General features: G+C 42.9%; 1 protein-coding gene across 3 annotated transcripts in view; it reads left to right on the forward strand.

Moving 5' to 3' along the window:
• SERGEF (secretion regulating guanine nucleotide exchange factor) overlaps positions 1–23,574 on the forward strand; it is a 225,808-nt gene that overhangs the window by 176,627 nt on the left and 25,607 nt on the right. The window contains exon 11 of one of the 3 annotated variants that reach the window (XM_064365129.1): positions 22,800–22,935. The exons of the other annotated variants lie outside the window; for them this stretch is intronic. Within the exon in view, the coding sequence (XP_064221199.1) occupies positions 22,800–22,933 (134 nt within the window). The 3' untranslated portion in view covers positions 22,934–22,935. The remainder of the gene's footprint in view (positions 1–22,799; positions 22,936–23,574) is intronic. 3 annotated transcript variants of the gene reach the window in all.

Below are 23,574 nucleotides of genomic sequence, written 5' to 3' on the forward strand. Positions count from 1 at the left end.
TCCATCATAGTCGTCACAGTTCCATCTGTACACATAATAAAGCTCTGTGTTTACCAGTTATTTTATCTGCCTAGCCTCCCTGTGGGCTCTGTAGGGCAGGGTTCTTGGCCCCTTTATTCAGATTAAGAGAACATGGCTCTGTAAGGTGCAATAGTTTGTCTGAGGTCACCCAGCTAATTACTGGCAGAGCTGTTTTTCAAATCCTGGTCTTCTAAGGGGCACCCTGACAAAATGAAAACACCATCCAGCATTTACATCCCACCGAAGGCATTCATGAGCTGTATGACCTTGTGCAAGCTAGTTATTATAAGTGGTTATGATATTAATAATTAGACTTTACAAAGCACCTGGCATGGTAGTAGGTGCTCTACACTGTATCTCATTTTCATTCTCACACTAGACCTGTGAGAAGGGTTTTATTATTATACATTTTACAGATAAGCATCCTGAAATTCAGAGTGCTAAAGTAGCTTTCCCTGTCTGAGCCCCAGTTTCTCTATAAAATAAGAATATTAATATCTCCCTGGGAGGGTGATGAAGTGAGGTTGAATGAGATAATGTGTATAAACTGCCCAGCACAGAGCCTGGAATAGAGGAAGTGCTTAGTCAATACTTGTTTCTTTTCCCTAGTTCCTCTGACTTCTAATCTAGTGGTCTTTCGACTGCATCCCACTAAATACATTTGGAAGCTGAGATCATGCTTAAGTCCTCCCCGTAGCTCTCTCCATCACACTCACGCCTGTTGCTCAGAGGCCACTTCAAGTCTCTCTGTTAGATACCGCCTGTTTAATTTTATGCCAGTGCAGGAAACATCATCCTTCCCTGGCATGCTGCACCACACCCCTGACATTTGCCCCAGGGCTATGTTCTGGACTGCTAAAGCCTACCCTGGCCTCTCTAGCCACAGGGCTTTCCCCTTTCCTGACTTTCTCTAAGGCAAATACAGGTTGCTTCCCTTACTTTGACATTTTACCTAGACTCTTTCATGTTGTTATGTTGTGTTTCATGAGAGGCCACATATGGCACCCAGGTCTTCTGACTTCTAGTGTCATGTGTGCCCTGAAGGCTACTATTCTTCGTTTATTCGGTGTTTCTATTAAGGAATACCTAAGACTGGGTAATTTATAAAGAAAAGAGGTTTACTTGGCTTACGGTTCTGCAGGTTGTATAAGAAGCATGGTGCCGGAATCTGCTGGTTTCTGGTGAGGGCCTCAGGCTGCTTCCACTCATGACAGAAGGCAAAGGGGAGCCAACATGTGCAGAGATCACATGTTGAGACAGGAAGCAAGAGAGAGGGGAGGTGCCAGGTTCTTTTTAACAAGTGGCTCTCGCAGGAACTAATAGAGTGACAACTCACTCCCACAGAGGGCATCAAACTATTCATTAGGAATCCACCCCCCTTTACCCAAACATTGTCCATCAGGCCTATACCTCCAATATTGGGATCAAATATCAACCTGAGGTTTAGAGGAACTCATTCATTTGGCTTTCAATAAATATTTATTTATTTAGCACTTACTCTCAGCTGGACCCTGTGTTAGACAAAACAGTAAGTGCTATAATACTCAATTAGCATAGATCAAATTAATACCTAGTTTCAGTTCCTAAACTGATTGAGGATTGGGGTATGAGGTGTGGTAATGAAGAGGGGAAGGGCATCACCTGGCAGTAGGTAGACTTGAGAGATAACAGACCTGACTGTCAGGATGTACCTCCGTAAATTTGAGGGACTATAGATGAAGGCTAATTCTTATACCTCTAAAAGATGGCTTGGAGAAATGAAAGGGGGAGCTATTTCTAAAGAATTCATTCATTCAGCAGTCTTTTAGCCAGTACCTTATCTGTGGCTGGTGTTCTGCTGGTGGTGAATAAGATAGGGCTCTGTTCTTTTGGACTCCCCTTCTCTCTGGGGAGGTAAACCTGTAGATAGGTGAATCTCAGTAAGTGGTATAATGGCAAAGGAGAGTCCAGGGAAGGTGAGAACTTCAAAGGAGGGGACTTACTTTCCATAGGGGAAGTAAGGGAAAGTTTCATAGAGAAACTGTACTTCAGAAGGGGATTAGGCAAGAGAGCATTCCAGAAAAAGGGAATAATGCTTGAAAAGGCCCAGAATCCTTAAGGAAAGGAGTATATTCAAGAAATAGAAAACAAGACAGTGTGTTTAGGAAATATGTGCTGATGTGTTAGATTATTGATTGTACCATGAAAGTCCTTGGGTGGCAAGGCCCTGTGCTAAGTGGGTGGCATGTTGAGGGTATTGGACTTAATCCTTTAGGCATCAGGAACCAATAGAGGTGTTAATGCCATAGTCTAGTTGATGGAAAACAAACAGGTGTCCTATTGAATGCTAACCAATCAAATCCACATTTTCTACTGAGTCTGGATGCAGCCTCAGAAATATTCTCACGAAGGAGGCATGAAAGTATGAGGCTTTCAAGTAAGCCCAGTCCAGTAGACCTTGAGTGGATGCCCTTAGCCCATATACCTGGAGTGCTCCAGTAAACGCAAGGCCTTCTTGCCCAAGGGACATTGGTCCTTTTCTCCAGGAAGCTCTTTTGAACAGAAAGTCCAGCTCTTTTGAAGAAGATAAAATATGCTGGGCTAAGGAATCAGGAAGTAGCCATTAGTCTGTGACTTCACTGTGATTGTCTTTGCCAGCTCTGTATCCCTAGCATCCAGAAAAAAACTTGGCACGTGGTATGTTCTCAGTGATGTTTACTGAATACATGAACAAGGAAAAGAAACTAATCAACTCTCTACCCAACCAGTCAACCCTCCAACCTGGGTTCTGATTCCAGCTCTTGAATTTTCATTCTCTCAGCTGTACAACCACCTGGTTGTTCTCTAAGACCTTTCACACTCTACTATCCTAGGATTGTAGGATGATGAATAGTTCAGAGAAAGCTCAGTTATCATTTATAATTCTAATATGCCTCAAATATCAAAACCAGCACTACTTTACAACATTTCGGATATGCCTTCTAAAAACAGAACCTGCGTCTGTCTCAGAGTTGTGAAGAAAATGTATTAGGTTATATTAAACAGCAAGATTGTCCTTTTAGTAGGAAAAAAATGAATTAAATCTTGTCTTCCTGACTGGGGATTTTAATTGGGATTTGAGTCAATTTGATCTAAATTTGAGCATCCATCCAGAGAACATTTATTGACATCTGCTGTGAGCAAGGTTTTATGCTAGGCATGAGGGAGATAGGAAAATGAACAAGATGCAGGTCCTTCCAGGCAGGAATTGATGGTGTAGTTAGGGAGATAAAACATATACATGCTTGACTGTGACCCAAGTGGACAGAGAATAAGTAGAGACAGACCAGATCCAGGGCTAGGAGTGTCAGAGGAGGAAATCCCTTTCAAGTACACCATGTATGTAAGAAGTCTGTCTCTTACCACAACCCTAGGGCTCAGAACTTAGACGGGGCCATTGTGGCTATGAGGATGTGCTTGTAGATTATGCTCTGTGCCATGCAACTGCCTGGAGCTTCCAGTCATCCTCAGCCACCAAGTTGAGCCCCTCAACCAAATTGTTATTGGCAATGAACATCATCTTAGGCCTTAATGAACAGTGTGCACATACTACTGCACTACCAAGCTTGGTAGCATCTTTTTATGGCTTGTATCCTTGGGGTTGATTTCAAGAAAAAGTTGTTCACTGTAACAGGAATTTGTGTTTCTTGTTTTGTAAGACTGGAAACTATTAATAGTATTTGTCCAGTGTGTGTTCTTCTCTAACTGAAATGGGATCATCCACTTTCCAACATGTATCCAACAATTATTTGTCAAATGATTCTCTGTGCAAGGCCCTGTCCTAAGTGGGTAGGAGACACACACAGGCTCTTCTCTCAAGGAGCTGACAAAAAATTTATGAACCAGGCCCAGGGGAACTGAAGTACCAGCTGAGAGAACTAGTACAGGGATCAGAGTAGAAAAAGTTTGTTTTTAGCCTATAGGCACAAAGTGAGAAATATAAAGGAGATCCATGTGATTGGGACCTCAAAAAGGTAGGAATCATACACGTTGAAATAGGTGTAATAGGATTTCTAAGCTAAAATAATGACAAAAGCATCGAGGAAGCAAAAAGCTTCAGGCTTGTTTGGGAAACTGGAAATACTTCAGTTTGGCTAAGGGGAGTAGGGTTTTAAAAAGTTGGGGTCAGATCATCATAGAGGGCCTCCTCCTTATATGTTCCAGGGTAAGGCATTTGTATATTTAATTCTATAGGCAATAAGATACCTGCTTAAAAACTTATTAAACTTATTAAGTTTTGAAGCAGGTATGAGTTGGAAAAATCCTAGAGTTGGAAAGGATTTTGGATATAACCCAGTTCAGTACTCCATCTGTATTAGTCCATTTTCATGCTGCTGATAAAGATATACCCAAGACTGAGCAATTTACAAAAGAAAGAGGTTTAGTTGGACTTAACAGTTTCGTGTGGCTGGGGAAGCCTCAGAATCATGGCAGAAGGCAGGGAGGAGCAACTAACATCTTACATGGATGGTATGCAGGCAAAAAATGAGAGCGCTTGTGCAGGGGAATGCCTCTTTTTAAAACCATCAGATCTCATGAGACTTACTCAGTATTATGAGAACAGCATGGGAAAGACTTGTCCCCATGATTCAATTACCTCCCACCAGGTCCCTCTCACAACATGTGGGAATTTAAGATGAGATTTGGGTGGGGACACGGAACTAAACCCTATCATTCCACCCCTGGCCCCTCCCAAATCTCATGTTCTCACATTTCAAAACCAATCATGCCTCCCCAACAGTCCCCCAAAGACTTAACTCATTTCAGCCTTAACTCAGAAGTCCACAGTCCAAAGTCTCATCGCAGACAAGGGAAATCCCTTCTGCCTATGAGGCTGTAAAATCAAGAGCAAGTTAGTTCTTTCCTAGATATAATGGGGGAACATGCATTGGGTAAATACAGCCATTCCAAATAGGAAAAATTGGCCAAAACAAAGGGCTACAGGCCCCATGCAAGTCCGAAATCCAGTGAGGCAGTCAAATCTTAAAACTCCAAATGATCTCCTTTGACTTTGTGTCTCACATTCAGGTCACACTGATGCACGTGGTAGGTTCCCATAGCCTTGGGCAGCTCCACCCCTCTGGCTTTGCAGGGTACAGCCTCCCTTTGGCTGCTTTCATGGGCTGGGATTGAGTGTCTGCAGCTTTTCCAGGTGCATGGTGCAAGCTGTCATTGGATCTACCATTCTGGGATCTGGAGGGCAGTGGCCTCCAGATCCTCACAGCTCCACTAGGCAGTGCCCCAGTCTGTGCACTCACAGGCTCAAGACCATGTGGAAGCTGCCAAGGTTTGAGGTTTGTACCTCTGAAGCCATGGCCCAAGCTCTGTGTTGGCCCCTTTCAGCCACAGCTGGAATGGCTGGGACACAGAGCACCATGTCCCTAGGCTGCACACAGCATAGGGACCCTGGGCCTGGCCCATGAAATCGTATTTTCCCCCTAGCCCTCCAGGTCTGTGATGGAAGAGGCTGCTGTGAAGACCTCTGACATGCCCTGGAGACATTTTTCCTGTTGTTTTGGGGATTAACACTGGGCTCCTCATTACTTATGCACATTTCTGTAGCTGGCTTGAATTTCTCCTCAGAAAATGGGATTTTCTTTTCTATTGCATTGTCAGGCTGCAAATTTTCCAAACTTTTATGCTCTGCTTCCCTTATAAAACTGAATGGCTTTAACAGCACCCAAGTCACCTCTTGAATGCTTTTCTGCTTAGAAATTTCTTCCACCAGATACCCTAAATCATCTCTCTCAAGTTCAAAGTGCTGCCAGTCTTTTTGTTGAAACATAACAAGAGTCACCTTTGCTCTAATTCCCAACAAGTTCCTCATCTCCATCTGAGACCACCTCAGCCTGGATTTTATTGTCCATGTCATTATCAGCATTTTGGTCAAAGCTGTCCAACAAGTCTCTAAGGAGTTCCAAACTTTCCCACATTTTCCTGTCTTCTGAGCCCTACAAACTGTTCCAGCCTCTACCTGTTACCCAGTTCGAAAGTCACTTCCACATTTTCAGGTATCTTTTCAGCAGCACCCCAGTCTACTGGTACCAATTTACTGTATTAGTCCATTTTCACACTGCTAATAAAGAATACCTGAAACTGAGCAATTTACAAAAGAAAGAGATTTAATTGGACTTATAGTTCCACTTGGCTGGGGAAGCCTCACAATCGTGGCAGAAGGCAAAGAGGAGCAAGTCACATCTTACATGGATGGTAGCAGGCAAAAAATGAGAGAGCTTGTGTAGGGAAATGCCTCTTTTTAAAAGCATCAGATCTCATGAGACTTATTCACTATCATGACAACAGTATGGGAATAACTTGCCCCCATGATTCAGTTTCCTCCCATCAGGACCCTTCCACAACACATGGGAATTCAAGATGAGATTTGGATGGGGACACAGCCAAACCATATCACCATCTAACACATAATGACTGAATCCCAAAGGGGGAAGTTATTAAACAAAGGTCAGACAACTTATAAATGTTGGTGCTGGAGCTGGGGCCAGAACCATATCTTCAGGCTTCAAATAAAGTGGACTTTTTACACTCCATGATGAAATCTATGCCTCGGAAAGATTAATGAGGCTTTCTAGGGGAGGTAGTTTGAAGTAAATGTGAGAGTCAGGGAGAGCCCTGGGATGCTTTTACAATTCAGATGAAAGGCAATGCACAAGATCTTTAATTAGGGCTTTGGCATTGGGCTGAAGAGGAAGGGGCTGATGGGAGAGAATATAGAGGTCCAGTCAGTAGGATTTGGATGTAGAAGATAGACAAGAGGAAAACTTATCCTGTGTTCAGTTACTGTTCTTTACTGAATTGTCACATTGGGCTCCATTTGGTAACCTATCTCAAAGTGGAAAAGAAGGAGTATAGATCCAAAATAAGTATATCAAACACCTCCAGGATTTCCCAAAATTAGCCTCTTTGTAATTGTTTTTGTTGTTCCTGTTCCCTAGAAGGCCTAATTCTTTTCCAGATCCTGGCCTTCCAGCTCTTAAGTCCTCAGAAATGGGATCCATTTGCCAGCTACCATTCTGGCTGCATGATTTTACTCATGGGCTCTTGGAACTGCCATCGTTGTCTGAGTGTCCCTGGTTTTGGCTTTGCCACCAGGCCCCATGAAGGTGCCATACATATGACTTGCCTCCCATTGCATGACTCTAGGTTTGAAACCAAAGCCCTGAGACAACCTGCAACCCATGCTGACCTCCAGAATAGGCCAGGCACCCAGCCTGAAGGAGGGATCTGGACTGGACTTTAATTGCGTAGGGGTCTTACCCCAGGTCTGTAGACCACTTGCCTCAGAATCACTTGGGGAGTATTAAAATGCAGATTTCTGGGCTCCATCTCATCCTACTGAATCAGAATCTCTAGAGGTAGGTGACAGGAACTTGTATTTTTGGCAAGTGCACCAAGTGATTTTTATTTACCCAAAGTTTAAGACTCTGCCTTAGATAATTAATTTTTTTCCTGGACATCAGTTTCCTTATTTTAAAATAGAAAAATTATATATTCAATTTACTGTGAAAATAAAAAAGTACTTTGGAAAGATGCTAAAAGTTTATACAATATACTTATTACATATGTTAAGTTTATAGTCTTGAGATAAAGAAAATTTGAAATATTTCTCAGACTGAAATACACTGAAAACTGGTAAATAGTCTGAGGGCTCACACTTAGAAAATGTATGCTTCCTAAGTGCTATGGTTTGAATGTTTGTCCCCTCCAAAATTCACGTTACAATATAGTCATTACAACAACATTAAGAGGTGAGACCCATAAGAGGTGTTTAGGTATGCCCTTATGAATGGACTTAGGCTGTTATCGAGGGAGTGAGTTCATCCCCACTTGCGCTCTTGCTCTCTCTCTTTCTTTCTCTCTCTCTCTCTCTCTGTCTCCACCACCCTCCCTCACCAGCCACTATGTTATGATGCATCAGGAAGGCCCTCATCAGATTGGCATTTTGATATTGGACATCTCAGCCTCCAGAACTGTAAACCAATAAATGTCTATTCTTTATAAATTATCCAGTCTGTGCTATTCTGTTATGGCAGCACAAAATGTACTAAGACACCAAGTGAGTGAATATATGAATGAATAGCCTCAGGAAAGGTAAACCATGAAGAATGGTCATTAAATTTTTCTTCAGCATCCTCTATTTCATGCATTCAATCAGCATTATTCACTGAGTGCCTAATATGTGCCAGGGCACTATGCCAGGCTGAGAATATAAATAGGATGTGGTCCTTGACCTTAAGGGATTGGAAATCAATATGAGTGTTCAATACAGTGTGATAAGCACTGGCCCCAGGATGGGTAGAGACGTGGGTATTAGTGCTTTGGCAACAAGAACAGGAATCTCCTCTATCTGGGGCTGTCAGGAGAGGTGTCACCAAGGAGGTGGCCTTAGAGTATAGGATTGTTCCAAGAAGGAAAGCCCTTTTCACAGTCCTTGTCACTCTGACTTCCTTCTTCCATTTCCATTCCATTAAATTCTCTCCTCAATTTCCTCTCCTCCTCCATCAAACTTATCTCAGGAACTCCATGTTTATGTTTTTTTTTTTTCTTTTTCAACCTACCCAAATCTGCTTTTACACTCAAAACCAACATTTCAGTTTAGTCATAAACACTTGATCTTAAAACAATGCTCTTTTGAGGAGCAGTGGGGTTTACACTGTTACCCCAAAACTTTTCATCTGAAATAGTTTTAAGCTTTATTAGGGATTTTGTTTGTATGTTTACTTTTTACATCAGCCAACTGAGAGGCAGGGGTGTTATGCTTTGTTAGTTAGTCGCTCTTGGATTTTTTTGGGGTGGTGTTGGGAGAATTGTTGATAACTGGTTTTCCCCAGCTTCTGTTATTTTACTAGATAAATAATCAGTTTTGCTTACCCATAAGAAAATCAAGGATTAACTCATGGTCTTCTTTGTGTTTTAAGGTAAAATGATAATGGTTAATGAATCAGCCTTTAAGGTGACATAGCCCTTTACAACTTACGTGTCTGTCTTGACTATTCATGTTCTTCTTTTCTGGTCAAAAGGTGATCCACAAACCAGAGGCAGGGAGGGAGGTGCTAATTAGAAATGGAGAACCTCAGGCACTCCCTAAGACCTGCTGAATCAGAATCTGCATCTTAGCAGTATTCCCTGGCAATTCTTATGCACACTAAGAAGTGCGTAAGAATTGCACTTATGCACTTCTTAGTGTGCATAAGAATTGCCAGGGAATACTTATAGTCTCTTCTATAAAGCTAGTGGTTTGTCCCATTTATTGAATAGGACATTGAAGTCCGGTGAGATTAGGGAACTTGCCTGAGGTCACCTAACAAGTAGCAGAGCCAGGCTTCAAGCCCTGGTTTATCTGATTCCAGTTCAGCACTTTATCACTGTCCTACTAGGTTTGTTTGTGCCATATTAATTGGAGAACACTTCCTCTGTGATTCATAGTTGTGAAGAAGGAATAAAGTAACAATTTTTCAAGGTATAAATGTATCTTCTTGGGAGTTGCAAGGGACAAGAAGAGTTAAAGGGGGGCTCACAGACCGAACCTTGACTTTATGCCAGACACTTGGACAATTCTACACAGGAAGCCTTGTCCCCATTTTACAGATGACCTTCATGAGCCTGTAGGGACTCTCAGGGAAGCAAGGGTTGAGTGTGGTATTTAAAGCTCAGGCACTAGGACTGTCTGTGTCGGAGGTGAAGGAATCAGAGAGATGTTGGACATTTCTTTTCATCCTTAAAATAAGATTCTCTTCTATGAGGCTTTGACTAATCAGGATGGGTGGCTGCCTGCTTCTTCTGAAGTCAGGAACTTAGGCTTTGGTCACTAGGAACTCCTCTTGATTTATGAACAACTCTGTCTTGTAGAGTAAAAGTGGTTTTCCCAAAGAGGAAAAAATAGCTTAAAAGAAGGCCTTGAAGAATCAAGATGACAAAATGTATTATTTATAAGGACCTAAAATAAGTGCCAGATCCTCCACTTGAAGTGAGCAGGCGACAGCCGTGCACTGTGTAGAGTAGAGCCCAGCTGACTCCAGCTGGATCCACATGGCAGGGCTGGTCAGCCAGGGCTCCACTCATTATTCCAAGGCTCTTCTCAGAAAGTGACTTCTGCTGCCGGTGCAGGCCATCTGTGGAGCTCATACGAATGCGTCCCAGCTTACAAGCTTAAAGAGGAAATTCTTGAAGGAAGCTAGAGGAAATGCAATGAGAATCTGTGGATTGGTAGAAAGAGGCCATAAACACACACTCATCTGTAACACACAGGCATGTAAGATTACCTCAACTTCCTGACTTACTCACTCAAGGATATAGACACATTGAGAGCAGGGAGTCCAGGAGGCATACAGTAGATTCGAGTTATCTCAACCTCGCCTTCACCAGCCCCTGGTTCCCTAGTGGAACTTGTAGCTGCAGGTAACACCATCCATGCGGAATGGAGTTCTGCTGCATCCAGCAATCAGCCCCTCCTTGCCGTATCACAGGTCTTTTTCACTCAAGGCTTGCCTCATCATTCTCAAAGAACTTACAGTTGCTGTGTTTTCCTTAAAGAGAATGTTCACAAACATTTCTTATACAAAAAGTTCTTCTACTTTTTGAAGCAAACTCATGGTCAGCAAGTTTACATCTTTATCCAGTGGGGAAAAATACAGATTCAGTGTCTAGGAGTCTCTGATCCATAGCCAGCATTATGGAAAACCCATTTCCTTGTCAGTCATCCCTTGACTCTGCCTAATACCTTTGTTATTTGGAAGTTTGTGATACTGAGTTAGACCCGAGGATCATTTCCCAAATCTGTTTTTCTGGAGGGCAAGATTCAGTGGTGGGAGGGAGGTAACTGAAGAGTAGGAGGTAATGCCGAGGGATTTCTGAGGGCACCCAGGGCAGATAGGAGATTGTGCTCCAGCTCCAGAACTGTTACAAGTCTTACCAACAGAACAATAGGCTAGGATTTGAACAGACACTGCAGATTTCAGAGCCTTCTCACCCAACTCTAATTCTTCCTGTTTCATTGTCTTTCTCTTCCTCTTCTGGACGTGGTGACTACACTGTGGGGAGAAATGGTTTTAGTAGCTCTTGCTGTATTTGGAGCTTACTTTGTATTTCTGTTGGCTGATGGCTCCCACCCCAGCCATAGGAGCTGGTTGTGATCCACAGGCCCTGATGCAGTCCCCTGGCAGCATCAACCTGGTTTTGCCTCTGGTTCTGATCTTAAGGCCCCTCCAGTTTCCTCTTATAATGTTTGCCCCTAGAGGGCAGGATTCAATAGGCTGAGGTTTACCTACATACCCTGGCGTATAGGGAGACTTCAAGAAGATGGATATCTGACCTTTCTACCCTCTACATACCAGTTCAGAATAATAAAATCTCAGGCTTGAGAGAAATTTTCAGCATTTTAAAATCCAGATATCTACCCAATATTTGAATGAGAGGGAGTATGGTATAGAAAAAAGAACACTGGTTGAATTCAAATCCCATCTTCACCACTTTCTAGCTGTGTGATCTTGGGCTGGTCACCCAATCCTTATAAGCAAGGAATGCCTTGCAGGGCCCTGCTGGAGAATAAAGATAATCGGTAAAGTGCTGACATATATGATGTGCTTCATAAGTAGTAGATAGTACCATTAACCCTGTAAACCAGAGGCTTTAAAACTTTTCCCTTCAGAACACTTGAATTCTTTCACATATTCTCTATCATATATGACTTTTAGATTCCTCACAGCCCTGGTTATTTTATTTTTTATTATTATTACTATTGTTATTTTTACTGTGGTAAAATATATATGACATAAATTTACTATTTTAACCATACAGTCCAGTGACATTAAATACATTCACCTTGTTGTAAAACCATCACTACACTTCATCTCCAGAACATTTTTATTTTCTCATACTGAAATGTTGTACCTATTAAACAATAACTCCCACTCCCTATCCTTGCAGCCTAGTCACTCTATTTTGAATCGCATGCTCCAAATTCCTTAGTCTCTTTCTTTCCATTGCAAATGGAGGTTAAAAAGAGCCTCTTGGGGCCGGGCACAGTGGCTCATGCCTGTAATCCCAGAACTTTGGGAGACCAAGGCAGGTGAATCATGAGGTCAGGAGATTGAGACCATCCTGGCCAACATGGTGAAACCCCATCTCTATTAAAAATACAAAAATTAGCTGGGTGTGTTGGTGTGTGCCTGTAATCCCAGCTACTCGGGAGGCTGAGATGGGAGAATTGCTTGAACCCAGGAGGCGGAGATTGCAGTGAGCCGAGATCGTGCCACTGCACTCCAGCCTGGGCGACAAAGCGAGACTCCATCTCAAACAAACAAACAAACAAAAAAGCCTCTTGGAAGGGTTTTGAGTTCTTCAAACTCCAACTGGGGAGCCTGAGAATTAAAAGTCTATACCAGTTGCAGCAAACTTTTGGGATTGCAGATGGTTATAAAATTGGTGTCAATATAGCTGCTTTGCATGGAATGGATCTGGCAAGAGGCTTCGAAGCACTGATACATTCCTTTCAGAAATATCAAAGGATATGGCTTGGCATAGCTTTGGGGAGAAACCAACAGTTTTTGAATTCTTTAATAGCATCTACCTTATGGTGAAGATTAAATGATATAATTCATGTCAAGTGTGTAATACAGTGCTTGGCACAGATCAGACCCTTATATGTAGGCTTTCGTTATCATTATTGCACTATGGCAGAGATAACATATATGTTTTGGCAGTTAATTCCCAGGATAGGTAGATGCCATTTTCATCTTACCTGAGGAAACTGAGTCTCTGGGCTGCTAAAATTCCCAAAATTACAGAGCTAACAAGTTATAGAGTAGCAGAGCTGGGATTCAAACCCATACTCTTTCTCTCATAAGATGCTGGCTGTTGTGATACACCAAGAAGGGAACCCTATGGGTGAGTTAAACTGACTTCATCTTGGTGTTTCATCTTTCTATATACCCTGGCCCTTTTCTAGGGTCATATCATCTTGCTATTTCTTCTTCTTAAAATCACGCACCTAATGTCCAAGCTTCAGAGCTTTCTGTATTTACCAGTCCCCATTCTCTGTGCCATCTTGAAGTGATCATTACAGTCTTCAATAAGCTCTAAAATAGGAAACCAAAAGCAGGTGTGTAAACCACGGAACTCTCTGGATTTACTGGATGAGTATCTAAGATCTAATGAACTGCACATGGAATTTAGAGAAATCATTGATTGGGATTTGATCAGAAAATGATACTTTCCAGGACATTCAAGGTACCCACAAACACTAGGTAGAGTTTGTTCAGAAAAGAAAATGCTTACATTTGACTTCTGTGAGTGATTGGGATTCATATTCCTTCAGAAAACAAGAACCAAGTCACTCTCTCTTGCTCTTTCATGGCCGCTAGGAAGCTAAAGCCAACCTGGATGCTCAATTACGACATGCATATAAGCTCCCAGTGCTGGCATTTGGATATGCCTACTTTCCATAGTTTTGAACTTCTGCTTCTATTTTATTTATCATAGGAGTACCCTTTCAGAGGAGATGAGCTTAGAGTAAGTAAATCAATAAAGACTATAAGCACATAGAGGTCAAGGACCATTTTTGTTTATTTTAGTGTCCTTAGCACATAACCCGGTATCTGGCATATAATAGATGCTCAGTAAGTGTTTGTCAATTGAGTGGATGAGAGCTAATAATGAATCAGCATTCAGAATGACTTAAGGATGGCATCTCTGGTACTTTCCTTCGGAATTTCAGCTAATAAGGCCATCAAAGTGGAAGCTTTAGAAGGTGTTCCTTGGACTTTGGAGGTCTATCATTAGTGTGTGTACATGCTAGTAACAGACACCAGAAATAATAATGACTTAAACAAGACATACTCATTTTCTCTCACTATTATGGACTGAATTGTGTCTCCCAAAAATGTGGAGATTAAATCCCTAACCCTCAATGTGACTGTGTTTGGAGATAAGGTATTTAAGGAGGTAATGAAGGTTAAGTGGGGTCATAGGGATAGAGCCCTAGTCTGATAGGACATATCATTATGAGAAGCAGAAGAGACACTAGGAATTGCTCTCCCTCTACACACAGGGGAAAGGCCGTGTGAGGACTCAGCAAGAAGGTAGCCATCTGCAAGCCAGGGAGAGACTCACTAGAAACCAAATGGCACCTTAATCATAGACTTCTAGGCTCTAGAACTGTGAGAAAATTAATTTGTGTGTTTCAGCCACCCAGTCTGTGGTATTTTTTGTTATGGCAGTCCAAGTAGACTAATAGATTATGCACGAGAGGTCTGGTGATATCCCCTCCAGGATTGGTATAATAGTTCCACAGATATCAAGGGCCCTAATTGATATGACCCCTCTATCTCTGTTTCACTATCCTTAACATAGGCCTTCGTCTTCAAGATTTTCTCAAGGTCCAAGATAGCTACTAGCATATTCAGCCAGATAGAAGGGAGAAATGACAAAAAGAGGCCTTTTTAAGGCACTTTCCCTGAAGTGGTACCCAGCAGTGTCGACTTAAAATCGATTGGCCAGAGCCTAGTTACATAGCCAAACCTGTTATGAAGGCTGGGAAATGAGACTTTTATCTGGGCATATGGCTATCCTGAATAAAATTTGAGGTCTGTTACCAGGAAAGAAGAGGAGATTGGCTTGTGAGCAGGTAACCAGCAGTCTGTGCCTCAAAGAGCAGGAACACTTTGGGGAATAAAAGAAGCTGGAAGACAGCATCTCACTCACAAGATAGTCCCACTTCTCGGCACCTGAGCAGTACCCTGAGTGCCCTAAGCAAGGTGATGAGAGAAGATGGCTCTCGCCTTTAGATTAGTCCAGGACCCCTGCTTGGTTGTAGGGCACTACTAGTTTGGGCCTAGCCACCCTCCCAACCTTCTCTTCCTCTGTTTGCCAATACCTTGCCCCTAACCCTGTTCCCTAAATACGCCTGCAGTTACCTGCATTGCAGTTCCCTCTACCTGGAATGTCCTTTGACACTTTAATATCTTATCCATCCTTTCAGGCTCTGTCCAAACTCTTCCTCCTGGGAGCACCTAACTTGCTTTCAAAGAGTAGAGCATGGAAAGGGGTGGGGGGAGGGGGATGAGGTGAGGAATAGCCTCACAGTGGAGAAACCTGGCAAACACTACCTTTCCCAGGTGGCCAGGGTTAACATCACCGGTGATAAATCATGTTAATAGTATGTAACTTTTATATAGTGTGATGAGAAGGATAATTCACCTCTGTGTTCTTCCTCCTCCAAGCCCATAATCCCAGTCTAACTATGAGTAAAACATCAGAAAAACTCAATTAAGGGACATTCTACAAAATACCTGCTAGTACTCAAAACTGTCAAGTTCATCAAAAACAAAGTTAGAGAAACTGTAACAGACCAGAGGAGACTAAGGAGGCATGACAACTAAATGTAATATGGTGTCCTGGAGCAGAGAAAGGACATTAGGGAGAAACTAGCCAAATCTAAATACAATATGAGTTTGGCTAATAGTTATGTACCAGTGCTGGTCCCTTGGTTGTGACAGATGTACCACAGTAATATAAGATGTTGACAGTGGGGCACACTGGGGTTGAGGGGGGATATTTGGGAACTTAGTACTATCTTTAAAACTTTTCTGTAAATCTAAAGCTATTCTAAAGAGTTTATTAATTAAATCTCTGCTCCTCATTGACGGTATGACTTAGGCAAGTCACTTGACCCCTCTAGGCTCGGTTCTTCAGTGTAAAATGGGGTGGCATACCTTCACTGCAGGATAGGAAAAAACTTCAGTGAGACAGTGTGTGTGACAGCACTTTGGAAACAGTAAGCCTCGGCCCTTGGGATGGCTTTGGGTGCTTCCCACATTACTGCTCAAATGCAGATTCCACTCCTGCCTCCCTGAAACTCTACACAGGGAGACACTCCAGAGGTTTCCCCAGAGGCTGCTGTTGCTGGTACCTAGCAAAGCCCTGCCCTGTCCCCATCTGGAGTTCCTTTTCAGCCAGAATTTCTGTACAGGTAACTTTCCCTTCACCTCTCTTGATACCTTGCTCTTATAGACTAAGCTTGCATTTTTATTTTCATATTTCACTTCATTTTCCCCCCTTGAATTTAGTTTTTCTCTTTAGGAATCAGCATATGACTCAAACTGCCAGTTCTAAATTTAGTATCGCCTGTGATACGGAGAATGCATTTAGTGCTGCCTGGGATATGTATTTGGAAATAATGGTTTTATTTATCCACATCCAGTAATTCTGCTGCCTGCCTGCTGGGTTCTTTCAGGAAAGAGTTTGTCATCTCCTTTCCTCCTAATGATGAAATGTTGCTTGCTCAGGTCCCAGAGGCCCAGCCTGAGCCAGATGCTGGTGACTTGAGTCTCTGTTTAATTAAACAATACCATTCCCAGGATTCTGCAGTCACAGGGTTCTCTCTATGGCTTCTGTTTAGAGGGAGTTTAGAAATAGGTCTAGAAAGGGCTCATGGACTCTTTGGATCCTCTAGGCTTATTTCTGGGTCTCAGGCTGATAAGATTTGCCCCTTTTGGGGGAGAGTTGCCCCGTCAGTGCTGGAATATATGGAAGGAGGGGGAAGCTCTACGTGTATGTAGCTGTGCCCTATGTTGTGGATGCTGAGGACTTAGAAGAAGTAAATCACATGACATTCTTGCCCTCTAAGAAGCTCTTCTCTTGTCAGTGAGATGAACACATATACACATGATTGGAATGCAATGTAAAACGTGCTGTATTAGAGCAATGTACATGGCGTGGTATTAATGTAGAGAGATTATGTGGTAAGGAAAGGAACACAGAGAAGAGGTGATATCTGAGTAGAGTTTTGAAGGATAATTTTATAGGAGTTTGTAAGGGAATGAGGAGGGCATTCTAGGCAGAGGGAAGGAACAGCATATGCAAAGACATGGAGGCATGACATAGCATATTATGTTTGAGGAACTGCAATTCACTTATTTAAAAAAAAAAATGTGTGGAGCACCTGCTATCTACCTGGTCCCACGCTAATCATTAGGGTTTTGATAATGACCAAGTCAGCAAGGTTCCATTCTCCCAAAGCTTGCATTCTGGTAAAGTAGTTTGTATGGCTTTGGCATAAAGCCGGAGATGAGGGGTGATATTTGATAAGTTAAGGAGATAGTGTGTATTAGTATACATAATATGAATAATTACTAGTATTATTGACCTAAAAATTATTAGTTTCCCATAGTAAAGTACCGCAATCTGTGTGGCTTACAATAGAAATTTATTCTCTTCTATTTATGGTCTTACTTCTAGAGGCCAGATGTCTGAAATCAAGGTGTCAGCAGGGCCATGCTCCATCTGGAGGCTCTAGGAGAGAATATTTCTTTGCCTCTTCCATATTCTGGTGTTTCCAGGCATTCCTTGGCTTATGGCTACAAAAATCCTAACCCTGCCTTTGTCTTCATGTGGCCTTCTCTGTGTGACTGCATCTTTCCTTCCTTCTTATAAAGAAGAGACTGCTCATTCCACGGTCTTTAACTCGATTACATCTGCCGAGACTCTGTCTGTGGGCTCTAGAGGAGAATCTGGTTCTTTGCCCCTTCCAGCTTCTGGTGGCTGCTGCCATTCCTTGACCTGTGGCCATATCACTTTAGTCCCTGCCCTCATGGTCACATTGCCTCCTCCTCTTCTGTCTGTGTGTGACATTTCCCTCTGCTTTTCTCTTGCGATGGCATTTAGGCTAACTCAGATAATCTAGGGCAGGCTTCTTATGTCAAAATCTTTAATTATATGTGCAAAGACCCTTTTTCCATAAAAGGTCACATTCACAAGTTCTGGGGGTTAAGGCATTGACTGACATCTTTTGGAGGGCCACTGTTCAACCCACTATACAGTCCAAGATTGTAAGGTCTTTGTATATTCACCTTATGAGGTAGGTTTCTTTATTCTCATTTTTCAGATGAAGACACTGAGGCTCAGAGAAATTAAGTGATTTGCCCAAGGTAATTCAAAAAGGAAGTAGAGAACCAGTGATTGAAACTGGGCTTTGTCTGACTTTGAAGCCCATTCTCTTCCTCCCATGGCATACTGGTCAGAATTTTTTTGAAGTCTCTCCTTTGGCTTAATACACAAGTGTCCGGTTGAGGGGGTTGTGGGGAGCCACATGTAGCTATTACCAGGCAGTATGACCTTAGTGGGAACTAGTTTGGGGGAACTGTTAGAGGATGGAGAGCTGCAGTGGGTATGGGCAGGAATTTTGGGAGAGGGAGGGCAGTGGGGATGAGGGGTGGTAATGAAGAGAAGGGGCTTGGAGTTCAGGACAAGGAATACCCATCAAATGAAGGAAATAGCACTTAAAGGAAGAGCAGGGCCAGGTGCAGTGGCTCATGCCTATAGTCCCAGCACTTTGGGAGGCTGAAGTGGGAAGATCACTTGAGCCCAGGAGCATGAGAGCAGCCTGGGCAACATAGTGAAACCCAGCCTCTACAAAAAGTTTTTTAAAAAATTAACCAGGTGTGGTGGTGTGCACCTATAGTCCCAGCTCCCCTGGAGGCTAGGAGGAGGTGGTTGAGGCTGCAGTGAGCTTTGATAACACCACTGCACTCCAGCCTGGGCAATAGACTGAGACCCTATCTCAAAAAAAAAAAAAAAAAAAAAAGGGAAAAGTGGGCCATGCTTTGCCATCATACAGTTTTGCCCAGCACCTCTGGTTCTTTGATGTGTGAGGGGCTCCTATGCTTGCCTACAACTGGGAAGGTCTCTGGCTGGGGTGGGTACAAGCTGGAGGGCCTGAGACTGTAGAGAAGGGCTCTCTGGGTTTGTGTTATTCATTCCTCCTGGGCACTGCCACGAGTGAGCACTGGAAACTCAGAGATGAACTTGTTGTGGTCTTGCACCAGAGGCAGAGTGGCAGAGTAGAAAAAGATCAAGAACCAAATCCCTGCTCTGCCTCTCATTCACCGTGAGACCTCAGATGAGGCACTTTAGCTTTTCAAGCCTCTGTTTTGTTATCTGAAGAATACAGATTTTTTTGAGCTTCGAAGGAGATGAAAATGAAAAGTGACTGGCACACCTCTGGAATGTAATAGGGTCAATGAATGTTACTTTCATTTAATCAAAAAACTCACTTGCTGAGCAGAGCAATTGTTTCCATACTGGAGACTCTGGAGCCTTAGAGTCCACAGAGTCTATAACACATACACCTACATGCAGCATTGTTTTCAAATATATGTAGATGGCATGGTGTTGACTAAAATACAGTTGCGTTTATAAGCTTTACTGAATTCATGGTGACTCTTGGTCATTAAGTATTGCTTTGATTGGCATATATGGAGATCCTGAATTTCTCGGATATTAAAAAGGAATCCTCAGATTCAAGTATGTTGGCAACCCCTGGTGTAGGATGGAAGACAGCGGTATAAACTGACAAATAAGATGATGGGTGAACACTGCTATTACAGAGCTATTGCAGAAGCATAGAGGAAAGCTAGACAGCTGCCTGAAGAAATCTGGGAAGGAGGAGGTGATACTTAGGTTAGGCTTTCAAAGATGAGTAGGAGTTTCCCTCCTTTGGAGAGAGAGCCTTGCAAGTATAGGCAACAGCAGGTTAAAAGTCTAGGTGGCAAGGACTTCAGTTTTGGTGGGAGATTGAGTGGAAGACAGGCCAGAAAAAGAAACAGGAGCAGGGTCAGGGCCAGGGCTTGAATGCCATGTATAGAGTTTAAGGTCCCCTTAGGCAGGGGAAATCAGGGCAGAGTTTAGATAGAGGAGTACTAGTGTCTGCCCTTTTAGAAAGATCACTGCCTTTGCAACGTGGAGAACAGCGCTAGAGAGACCTGTGGAAAGGAGGCGTTGTGGAGGAGGAGTGTGGGACTCACAGCAGAGCACTAAAGCACAAAGTCTCAGGTGCTGTACAGTCTCTCAGTTCCTCGATTTTCTTATCTGTATGATGGATATAATAATGTATCTATCTCATGGGATTTTTGTGGAATATAAATGAGATACATATGTATGGAGCCTGGCACACCATAGGTACTTAGATGTTTTCTGTAAAATTTCATACTTCATTTTTTCTTTTAGCCACCCTAAAAGGAAAGATGTATTTGCTTGCTTTTTTGTTTTACTGATAAGCAAATAGAAACTCTTTGAGATTAAGAAACTTGCTTAAATCCCCCCAGGTAATGTGGCTTGGAGGTCTGAGTTCCTCTGAGCCTTTGCCCTTTCCACTGGGAGGATGCTTCCTGTGTCTCAATCATGATTACAAGTAGGTTCACTTATTACTGGGGCAGAGCGGACATCCAGAAAACCATAACTGTATAGTGTCCATGCACTCTAACAAAAAAGTGTGCATGTGGTCACAGAAGGCTGGCTCTCCCAATCCTCAAGTCTGTCCATTTTAGGGAAAGATGGGATTATACATACAGTGCTTTGAAACCCCACTCATCCAAAGTCACTTGCTGGAAGAGCCTTCCTGATGGCTGAGGGCATCCATTTCTGGTTCTCTGGCCTTTCAACCAACTAAGGACAAATGAAGTTAGGTGGCCTCCCTGAGTTTAACCTGGAGTGGTTATAACATCATCCTTGCCAAGGAGAGTTTGAGAAAGCGTGCAGCCTTTGAGTTGAATACTTGAATTGCCTCTTTCTAGTTATGTGATCTTAGCTGAGTGCTCAAACCTCAGTTTCCTCAACCAAAACAGCATTAGTAATACTAACATTGCAGAGTTGTTATTTGGATTAAATGACATAGAACCAGACTGTCTGGGTTTGAATTCCAGCTGTATCACTTACTAGCTATGTTATATTGATCAAATAATTTAATCTTTCTGTGTCTTGGCTTTTTTTGTCTGTGAAATGGGTGTAATGATAGTTCTTAATTCAAAAGGTTGTGGTGAGTAATAATGAGTTAATACATGGAAAGTGCTTAGAGTAGTAGCATCTAATACATTGTAAGTTCTCAGTAAATGTGAGTTACTATTGTTATCATTATCACTAGCTTTTTCCTCTCATAGACCCAAGCAGCTGTGTAAACATGCAGGCAACTCTTTTCGTTACAGCAACATCAGCAGCAGAGGAGAGGAGAGATCCCTGGTCTTTAGGCAGATACAGAGATAATGTGCCTGTCTGGACAGGGATCTAGGGCAAGTAGAACTCTTCCTGGTCCTTGAAGGACCCTTTGGTATATTGCATGAAGACTGCTTCTTGTGGAGAGGGTTGAGATACCATCTGAAGGTGAAGTCATTTGTCTGTCACCACATTCCAGCCCATTGCCTGAAGAGGAAACAGCACTCTCAGACCAGAACCCAGAAATGAAGGGGTTGGCTCAGACCAGAGCCAGAGCTGATTCTGGATCTCGTCTCAGGCCACAAGTGAGACAGGCTCTGCAGGACAGGTTTCCCAACCAGGATACCAAGACAATGATCCCCTCAGCACTTTGGCATGGCTGACCAGGCCTGAGCTGGCAGGAGCCAGTGGTGTCAGACTGCATGCTTACCTTTCCATTTACCTATGTGCCAAACATCAGCATTTTTTATGTGAGCTTTAACACATTGGGCAATACTGTTCTGGGAGGCCATGTCTTTGAGACAATCAGCAAGATAGTGACCGAGTGGAAACTGCTGTAAGTTCAAATGGCAGGAAGCTTAGCAAAGGCAGCTGCAGATGTATGTTCCAGCCCTTTGGAGGGAAGAGTTATTAAAGAGTTACAGGCCTCATCTTGGCAGCCCTGCTTGCTTGTAGATGTGTTTGGATTGCTGTGATTATTTCCTTTTCAGTGCCCCCTAGCATTTAGTAAACTTTCTCCTGCAAATACTGCCCTGTCTCAGCTGCTGCACTAATGAGAACTGAGGGAAGAGGGTTTCATCCATCCTTAGGCTACAGTTATTTTTCAGAAAAACAATACTCCCCCTTTCCCAGGAGACACCTTGGTGCTGAGAGACTTTTGGATCAAAAAAGGGGAGCTGGAAGAGGCAGAATGAGGGCTCCTTGCTCATTCACCCTTCCTGAGTGCAGCCCCTTTAGGGCTCATTATTTGAGCAGAGTGCAGTCTTCCCACTTTGTAGCTGGAGCCCAATGGAAACAATCTATAGCCTGAATTTGCCTTAAGGAGGAAGACCACTCACTAACTAGCAAAAACATTATCTTCCCCTTAGTACTAGAAGGTCAGTGTTTTGATTTTGGGTTTTTGTTTGTTTGTTTGTTTCTTTGTTTCTTTTTTCTTTTTTTTTTGAGATGGAGTCTCACTCTGTCATCCAGGCTGTAGTGCAGTGGCACAATCTTGGCTCACTACAACCTCCACCTCCTGGGTTCATGCGATTCTCCTGCCTCAGCCTCCAGAGTAACTGGGACTGCAGGCATGGCCACCGTACACCACTAATTTTTCTTTTCTTTTTTCTTTTTTTAGTAGAGACAGGGTTTCACCATGTTGGCCAGTCTGGTCTGGAACTCCTGACCTCAGGTGATCCGCCTGCCTCAGCCTCCCAAAGTGCTGGGATTACAGGTGTGAGCCACCGAGCCCAGCCGGGTCAGTTTTTAAAAGTGATGAAACCTCAAAGTATTTATATAGATCAAAACCCTAAATCCAGAGACAGATCCCAGGTAAGAATATAGATCATAACCTAAAGACTGTATTTTTTATTTTTTGTTTTCTTAAAAGTTGGATCCCATTCTGTCACCAAGGCTAGATTGTGGTGGCCCGATGGTAGCTCACTGCAGCCTTGTACTCTTGGGCTCAAGGGATCCTACTGCCTCAGCTTCCTGAGTAGCTAAAACTACAGGCATGCACCACCATGCCTGGCTAATTTTTTTCTTTTTTCTTTTTGTAGAGACAAGGTCTTGCTGTGTAGCCCAGGCTGGTCTCAAATTCCTGGGCTTAAGCTGTCCTCACACCTCGGCCTCCCAAAGCACTAGGATTATAGGCCTGAACGCACCTGGCCATCCCAAAGACTATGTTTTGTAAAAGTAAGTCATCCTGCTTGAATGAGCAAAATTACTCATATTCCTAGTTCCCTTTGGTGTTAACTGCATCCCCAAGGAGAAGGAGGACTCAGAGGAATCAGCAACATTATTTGCTTTGGCCAGGAATTCTGTCCACAGTTCTTCAGAGAAATTCCACTTCCTCATAGACCTATGGTGATACATGGGCTTTGGAATCATAGTTAGTGAGCTTCAGTTTCCTCATCTGCAAACAAACATCAAAATAGCAAAACCTACCTCCCAGTGTCAGTTGGAGGATTAAATTAGGTAAAATGAAAGCATCCCATCCCATGTGTATTTGTCAGGGTTCCCCAGAGAAGCAGACCCAATAAGTTAAATCTCTCCCTCTACCTCTATCTCAGAGAAAGAAAGAGAGAGTGCAATTGATTTGAAGGAATTTGCTCGCACAGTAGTGGGGGCTAGCAAATCTAAAATCCATAGGGCAAGCTGCAGAATAAAGATTCAGGTAAGAGTTGAGTCCAAAGGTTAGAAACTCAGGAAAAATTTCTCTGTTGCAGTCTGAAAATAGAATTACTTCTTCTTCAAGAAACTTCAGTCTTTGTTCTTAGAGCCTTTAACTAAATGAGGCAGGCCCACCCACATTATAGAGGATAATCTGCTTTT

Source organism: Aotus nancymaae, unplaced genomic scaffold, assembly GCF_030222135.1.
Source record: "Aotus nancymaae isolate 86718 unplaced genomic scaffold, 86718_ANA_hifiasm-v0.15.2.pri h1tg000059l, whole genome shotgun sequence".
Classification (NCBI taxonomy): Eukaryota; Metazoa; Chordata; class Mammalia; order Primates; family Aotidae; genus Aotus; species Aotus nancymaae.